The 9,153-nt window shown below is 38.3% G+C and overlaps 1 protein-coding gene across 1 annotated transcript; it reads left to right on the forward strand.

Annotated features, from left to right (window-relative positions):
* Nucleotides 1–402: 402 nt before the first annotated feature.
* LOC130549780 (uncharacterized) lies at nucleotides 403–2,211 on the forward strand. Its single transcript, XM_057327105.1, has one exon. It carries the CDS (start codon nucleotides 403–405, stop codon nucleotides 2,209–2,211), a length of 1,809 nt encoding a protein of 602 aa, XP_057183088.1.
* Nucleotides 2,212–9,153: the final 6,942 nt, after the last annotated feature.

Below are 9,153 nucleotides of genomic sequence, written 5' to 3' on the forward strand. Positions count from 1 at the left end.
CTCACTGAGCGAGCATCCAAAGTAAGGGCAGACCTATCCGCCACACCTATCACAGCACCGCCAGCAGTAACGACACTGTTTACAGATGGTTGTTGCTTTAGGGCACAGGATGGTAGTCTGAAAGCAGCCTATGCCGTGGTGGAACAGCAAGGAAGTAATTTCATGACCAGGGAGTCAGGGAAATTGGAAGGAAAACAGTCAGCACAAAGAGCTGAAATGATAGCAGTAACAAGAGCCCTCCACTACGCTGGAGAGACCCGTGTGAACATATATTCCGATTCCGCATATGTTGTAACAGCTGTCCACGTGGAATTGCCCTTATGGCAGAGATGTGGGTTCACCACATCAACAGGTTGACCAATTACAAATGCATGTGAAGCCAGGGACCTTCTAGAGGCCCTGATGATACCCAAAGAGGTAGCCGTTATTAAATGTCCAGGACATTCCAAAAGTGATTCCCCTATCACTGATGGAAACAACGCAGCTGATCTGGCTGCCAATACTGTAGCTGGGTACATTCCCTCACAGTCTCTTCTCAGGTCCGATAGGGATAGCTGTGATCTCTTACCCAGCTTTACTAGGGACTACCTGATTAAGGAACAATTGGAGTCTGGCCTGGAGGAACACTCTGTATGGTCACGGAACGGAGCTACTCAGGCTGAAGATGGCCTGTGGCAAGCGCCAGACGGACGTCCGGCATTGCCTTGTTCCCTGTCCGGATCTGTGTTACGACAAGTACATGGTTTTGGTCATGTCAATGGTAAGCAAATGTTGAGGGCCTTGGAGCACTGGTGGCATCCATTTCTGCCGGCCATGGTCTCAGGCCATGTTTCTGAATGTGACATATGTCAAGAATATAATGTCAAACCAAGCCTGAAACCCAGCAAAGGATTTTTCCCTATCACCTCTGGCCCAGGTGAGGAAATTGTTGTTGACTTTACAGACATGCTCGTCAAAGTTCACGGTAAACGTTACCTACTCGTTGTAATAGACTATTTCACTGGCTGGCCTGAAGCATACCCTGTCGGTAGGGAAGATAGCACTTCAGTCATTAAATGCCTGATCAACCATTACATCCCACACTATGGGTTTCCCGGTAGGATCAGATCTGACAACGGCAGCCATTTCAAGAATGAACACCTTAAGATGGTGGAGCATGCCTTGGGCCTGACTCATGCATATGGTGCCGTTTACCATCCAGCTAGCCAAGGTAAGGTTGAACGCCTTAACCTGACGATTAAACTGAAATTGGCTAAAATCTGTGCACAGACTAAATTGAACTGGCTGTCAGCCCTACCCATTGCTCTCATGTCTATTCATTCCTCTGTCAACAGGATCTCAGGTTTTACCCCTTTTGAATTGCTTACAGGTCGACAGTTTCCCGGACCAGCCACCGCACTGTTCCCTGATGCGGTACAACCCCTTTCACACACTGTGTACTTTGACAAACTAACTGCCTTGATTACTTCCTTTTCCCGTCAGGTTACCAGTGACGCCATCAAAGACCCGGTCACTCCCGTCCCGTCTGGCTGGGTTAGACTGAAGACCTTTCGCAGGAAGTGGACTGAACCACGTTGGTCACAGCCGTGTAGAGTGACCGCCAGGACTTCCCATTGTGTGCAGCTTCAAGGGAAAGGAGACACCTGGTTTCATTTAACCTCTTGTGTTGCTTGTGATCCTCCTTCTAGGTCGCTGTCCGACACTCTTGTGGACCTGAGGACTCAGGTCCAAGAGAGGGGAGTTGATACTCAAGAGAAACAGGGATCAGAAACAGCAAACAAAAATTGTGTACAATTGATTCATAAAACAGGTGACATATTCTTGAGTGCACAAAACGAACCCCTAGCTCATTGTGTAAGTGCTGATTGTGCATATGGTGCAGGGATTGCTAAAAAATTCAAACAGAGATATGGCACTGACAAAGTGAAGGAGCAGAGGAAAAAACCTGGTGAGTGTGCAGTAACTCAAGAGGAAGACAGGATTGTCTTCCATTTAATAACCAAAGATTATTGTTACGAATTTCCAACATATGACTGTTTCAGAGCCAGCCTACAACACATGAGAGATTGGTGCGTGGCCAATAAAGTAAAAAGTGTATCTGTACCCCGGCTGGGGTGTGGATTGGATAGACTAGACTTTCAAAAAGTACAAAGAATACTCAGTGAAGTATTCAAGGACGTGGACATAACAATAACCATATATACATTATAATCAATTAACTTTGAGTAGATTTGGATTTTTAAGATTTTCCAAGGTTAAGTTTAATGTGTTTAACTATGTTTTAAGGCTTCTTTCAAGTGTTTTAGTGTGATTTTCCTATAGGTGTGTTTTAAGATTTTGCATTTTTATTCATTGCATATTACATTGTGTGTGTATTTTAAAGTATCTCTAGAGAGGGTGTACTCAAAGACAAGATGAGACTGTGGGAAAACTGGAAATTATTGGGAATTGTAGGCATAATAGCAGTGACAATAGTGGGAATTATTTTTGGGATAGAACACAGTCAAGAAAATAATGTAACAAGATCAACACACAGTAAGCATAAGAGAGCAGTGACAACGGGGAGCCCTAGCCAGTGTGAGAGTTTGAAGGTGGAATACATAAGACAGAGTACAACATCGTTTACATTTGATTTATGTGCAGTAGTCAATTGTGGGGGAAGAAATAGCTCATGGAGAGGATACGATGTATACATGTGTATGGACAGGGACATGAACAGGAATTGTAAGAATAATAACAGGCCCACCCTAGGGGAATGGTGTCCCACATGGACCAATGTAGTAGCATATACAGGATACTGGAGGCCTGATAATTGGGCAGTAACCATAGGGCAAACCACAATAGATATTTCACTGCAGAGAGATTATAGTAAAACCCAGAATCCACTCGCCTTGTCCCTGACCACAAGAACAGGCTCTGGCAGTGACACAGGAGCATTTTACCTTGTTCTAGGGGTAGACCAGACAGGCAAAGATAAAAAAGCTGTAATAAAGATAACTATAGTAGAACCCCCAACCGAACAAGTCGTCCAAAACCGTCTGGCCCTGGATATGTTATTAGCAGAAAAGGGAGGAGTTTGTTTCATGTTTGGAGACCTATGTTGTACATATATCCCTAATAACACAGCTCCAGATGGGTCAGTCACCAGAGCACTAGAAGGCCTGAAAGCCTTATCAACGGAAATGAAGGAACACTCAGGAGTGGATAACCCCATGGGAGAATGGTTAGATAAGGTTTTAGGCAAATGGAGAGCATTGGTAATGTCTATAGTAGTATCAGTTGGAGTGTTGTTAGCAATCCTGATAACTTGTGGATGCTGTTGTATTCCATGTATATTAGATCATTGTGTAATAGGCTAATTGTCACAGCTATTGAGAAAAAGGAGTCACCCCCTCCATATAGTATGCCCTTATTATTAGACGACTTAGTGACAGAGGAAGAAGAGGATGTGTGACCTCTTACGAGGTCAAGAGAGGGAATTGTGGAAAATATACTGATTGTTTTCTGTTACTTTTATTACTTTTACTCTATTAATGATTATGTTNAAAGCTAACCAGCCAGATGTTGTTCCGTCCTCAATACCAGGAGCGTCTCAAAAGCGAAGTGGCTGAATTCGTGAGACCACGTGATTTGCTAGTCCGACGTTGTTTTTCTGAATTTTTCGTGTTTTAGGGGTTATACCATGGGAAAGAAAAAAAAAAATGGTTAGGTTTGTGCAGTTTTTGTAATGCTTATTGCTATGTCATTCTTTGTTCCCTTATGTTTTACTCCACAAAAAAAAAAAAAAAAACATTATTTTACCACAAAATAACCTAACAAAATAAGGTCTTGTTTGAGAATAAACCTCTCGTTGTGCATTTCGGGTCTCCTTCCAAGGATGCAATGTGAAATACGTACGGAAGTCTGCAGAAGGACATTTATTTTGACATAGAACTGCGCGGCTTGGATTAAAGATCGGGCAACACACTCAGTTTCATATTAATCTTGAGTGCCTATACAGTAGTATTGCATACGTCGTATCTTCGAAGAGTATTTAGTTTGATCAAATTTACAAAAGACAGATACAGCTGTACGATTATTTCCGGAAAAACACGAGCCGCTATAGGTGGGACTAGTCGGGAGAGTGGGATGGAACTACAGCACGAGCACACAACACATCATCACAGGGGCTGAAACGATTCCTCGAGTAATTCGAATACAAAAAATCATCGAGGCAAATTTTGTTGCCTCGAAGCTTTGTTTAATCCATTTAACTACAGTACATACGGAGCGCTGCGTTTCCCCACGGACCGTTATTACTGACGCACAGCCCGCTAAACTCTGTTCATGTTACCGGCTCTCAAGTCTCACGCATTCACCGTGAGACACACGCATTTTAGTCTGTTCACATGCTCACACGTGTGACTCATGCTGATAAATAAGTGATAGCTTATTGAAATGGTGAACTGCTATTTCACGTAGTTTTAGTCTAGTTTGCGAGTGAAACTTGTTTTCCGGCTGCATTGAGTCAATAAAACTAGATGCGCACTAGTGGATGCCGAATCCTGTTATTTACATATGTCATCTGTCTGTTCTGCATGTCTGGGTGAATGAACTGCACAGTTTACCGTGCTACACACGTGATGCTCATGAATTTGTCAGCGCCTGCGTTGAATGAGGACATGAACTTCATCTCCAGAGTTGCTCTGAGAGTTTATTTCACAAACATGTTATTGTTTGAGTGAAGAAACAGACATACTAAAAAATGTTCATGGGCATTCTTTGGATGACCATAAATAGTTCATTTTAGATAAATTACAATACTATACATTACATAAACAGACGTCCTTTTGTATCTTTGAAGAAATTTAAATCGTCTAGGTTGTACATGTAATGAGAGTAAAGTTACTTGGATGAACGTGTGGAATTTGAGGTTGTGCCGAAACTCCTAGGCATCTAAATTGATTACCATAAAGTGTCCATTTAATCATTAAAAGTTAATGTATCTACCATTCTCATAATCCACTATTAATGTAATTGATTTAATTTCCTGTTGAAGAAATGTAAAATTGTCCTTTGGTATTGTACATGAAATAAGAGTAAAGGTGCTTAAAAATTGAATTGGTTTCCTGATCCCGCCTACCTGCTATGGGTCCAGTAGTTTGAATGAAGCAGAGGTCGTCCTTATAGGAAAACCAACCGCGAACGCGAGTCCATTTCAAATTTAGTGAGTATCATATTTTTGGCAAGATGTGTCCAAGTAAAAAAAATAAAGCGGTTTGAATTGCCTAATTTTGTTTTCGATCTAAAGTGACTAAGTTTAGATACTGTTGGCAATTAAGTACCAGTTTTATAACGGAAAACTTTACGCAATGGCTTAGATTCAGATTGCTACAGGTCACAGTAGTATAACGAATTTTAATTATGTTAAAGAAATTCATCTTTTCTAGTGTCTGGTGTATAAAGTGTTTATAAGAAATCTAGCGACTATAAGAATTTAATGTTTTTAGTCTATTTCACATGCTCTGTTTTATTAAAAGTCAGTATAGTCATATGGGTTTTCGAATTGCTTGGAAATATAATCGTCATTACAGTTAGGTAATATGATGACTGTGAGTTGTGCCAACCAGGCATGATTATAAGGCCATTAGACTAATTACACTTTATAAATGTATTTTATTTGAAGAAATGTAAATTGTCCTGGTTGTACATGAAATGAGAGTAAATGTGCTTGAACTAATGATTAAAAATTGAATTGGTTTCCTGATCCCGCCTACGCGCATGTGAGAGTGAAGCAAGGCGTCCCGTCAGAAAAACCGCCAAGCGAGTCCATTTCAATTTTGTGAGTATTTAAGATGTGTCCAGCAAAAAAATGCGGTTTGATTGCTAATTTGTTTTCGTTAAAGTGACTATAGTTTAATCTGTTGGCATAGTACAGTTTTAAACGGAAAACTTTAGCGCATGTGCTTAGTTCAGATTGCTACAGGTCACAGTATCTACGAATTTTAAATGTGAGAAATTCTCCTAGTGTCGGTATTATAAAGTGTTTAAAATCGCGACAGAATTTAAGTTTTTAGCTATTTAACATGCTCGTATTTATTAACAATATGGTCAAGTAAATATACGCATTCATAGCTAACCAATGTCTTTTTATTTATTTAAGAAATGTAAATCTGTCCTGGTTGTACATGACGTAGAGAGTAAATGTGCTTGAACTAATGATAAAAATTGAATTGGTTTCCTGATCCCGCCTACAGCGCATGCGTGAGAGTGAAGCAGGCGTCCCGTGCAGGAAAACCAGACCGCCAAAACGAGTCAATTTTAATTTAGTGAGTATTCAAGATGTGTCTGGCAAACAATGGGGTTTGATTGCTAATTTGTTTTCGTTAAAGTGACTGTGTTTAATCTGTTGGCATAGTAGTTTTAAAGGAAAACTGAATCTGAAAGTGCACGTTCCCTTATACTTCTCTGATGACATCACTTACAGCTATGTAAGAATATACATGAACTTTTCTCAATAACAAATGTTAACTCCCTTTCAACTGTCAGTCTGCTGCAAGTTCCATTTCAGAATGAAATGGTTTTTTTTTCATACACCCAATTCATTTTCAATGGAAAAAGCCATGCCCACAATTTTTCTCATTACCACTTTAAAGTTTTCAGGGACCTGAATTTATATATAACGTTTTTGAAACATGTTTTTCTCCTTGTTTTCTAGGTGTAAATGTGGACTTGCAAAAAATGTGATTTATCAGTAGGCAGTAGGTACCAGTTATTAAAACACTTCAAGTTAATCCATGGTCGTTATGGTCAGCAGACTTATATTAACTGCATTTCTTATTACCAACATATACACTGTTGCTGTTATATTTGCTGTTGGCCTGTACTGTATTAACTGATAAGATTTTACTATTGTGTTATTTATTAGCAAGTAGTTTATACTGTTGCTGCAGACAGCTGCAAAGTTTCATAATTCTGTGAATCTAATGCTTTTCTGAGATGGAAAGATTGTTGAAGTTGTAAAATTTCTCTATTTGCAATGATTGTGTTGTGAGAGGTGGAATGGTGCTGTAGTGTGTTGTAACTCTCGAAGTTAAATTTATGAAATTAAAATGATTTTTTTATTGTATTGCTATTGTTTTTGTTGTTTATATATTACATATTCATACAGATTATAAAATAAGCACAATCTTGCAGTAGTGTAATACAAAGCAAAAAATACTTATAATGCGTAAGTTGGTATATTTTTTGTAAATATTCTTTATGGTTAACTCATTATATTGTTGGTATAGCTTTTGTGGTAAACGAACAGGTGACGTTATGTCTTGTTTTGTTGTTACTTCTCAACATCATAATATACCATAAAATATATACACAAAATATACCAACTTACGCATTATAAGTATTTTTTGCTTTTGTATTACACTACTGCAAGATTGTGCTTATTTTATAATCTGTATGAATATGTAATATATAAACAACAAAAACAATAGCAATACAATAAAAAAATCATTTTAATTTCATAAATTTAACTTCGAGAGTTACAACACACTACAGCACCATTCCACCTCTCACAACACAATCATTGCAAATAGAGAAATTTTAAACTTCAACAATCTTTCCATCTCAGAAAAGCATTAGATTCACAGAATTATGAAACTTTGCAGCTGTCTGCAGCAACAGTATAAACTACTTGCTAAATAAATAACACAATAGTAAAATCTTATCAGTTAATACAGTACAGGCCAACAGCAAATATAACAGCAACAGTGTATATGTTGGTAATAAGAAATGCAGTTAATATATCTGTGACCATAACGACCATGGATTAACTTGAAGTGTTTTAATAACTGGTACCTACTGCCTACTGATAAATCACATTTTTTGCAAGTCCACATTTACACCTAGAAAACAAGGAGAAAAACATGTTTCAAAAACGTTATATAAATTCAGGTCCCTGAAAACTTTAAAGTGGTAATGAGAAAAATTGTGGGCATGGCTTTTTCCATTGAAAATGAATTGGGTGTATGAAAAAAAAAACCATTTCATTCTGAAATGGAACTTGCAGCAGACTGACAGTTGAAAGGGAGTTAACATTTGTTATTGAGAAAAGTTCATGTATATTCTTACAGTATAGCTGTAAGTGATGTCATCAGAGAAGGATAAGGGAACGTGCACTTTCAAATTCAGTTTTCCCTTTAAAACTATACTATGCCAACAGATTAAACATAGTCACTTTAACGAAAACAAATTAGCAATCAAACCGCCATTGTTTGCCAGACACATCTTGAATACTCACTAAATTAAAATGGACTCGCGTTGGCGGTTGGTTTTCCTGCACGGGACGCCTTGCTTCACTCTCACGCATGCGCTGTAGGCGGGATCAGGAAACCAATTCAATTTTTAATCATTAGTTCAAGCACATTTACTCTCACTTCATGTACAACCAGGACAATTTACATTTCTTAAAATAAATAAAAAGACATTCGGTTAGCTATGAATGCGTATATTTACTTGACCATATTGTTAATAAATACGAGCATGTTAAATAGCTAAAAACTTAAATTCTTTGTCGCGATTTTAAACACTCTTATAATACCGACACTAGGAGAATTTCTAACATTTAAAATTCGTGATACTGTGACCTGTAGCAATCTGAACTAAGCACATGCGCTAAAGTTTTCCGCTTAAAACTGTACTATGCCAACAGATTAAACATAGTCACTTTAACGAAAACAAATTAGCAATCAAACCGCATTTTTTTGCTGGACACATCTTAAATACTCACAAAATTGAAATGGACTCGCGTTGGCGGTTATTTTTCCTGCACGGGACGCCTCGCTTCACTCTCACTTATGCGCTGTAGGCGGGATCAGGAAACCAATTCAATTTTTAATCATTAGTTCAAGCACATTTACACTCACTTCATGTACAACCAGGACAATTTACATTTCTTCAAATAAATAAAAAGACATTCGGTTAGCTATGAATGCGTATATTTACTTGACCATATTGTTAATAAATACGAGCATGTTAAATAGCTAAAAACTTAAATTCTTTGTCGCGATTTTAAACACTCTTATAATACCGACACTAGGAGAATTTCTAACATTTAAAATTCGTAATACTGTGACCTGTAGCAATCTGAACTAAGCACATGCGCTAAAGTTTTCC

This window comes from Triplophysa rosa, unplaced genomic scaffold, assembly GCF_024868665.1.
Source record: "Triplophysa rosa unplaced genomic scaffold, Trosa_1v2 scaffold173_ERROPOS264974, whole genome shotgun sequence".
Classification (NCBI taxonomy): domain Eukaryota; kingdom Metazoa; phylum Chordata; class Actinopteri; order Cypriniformes; family Nemacheilidae; genus Triplophysa; species Triplophysa rosa.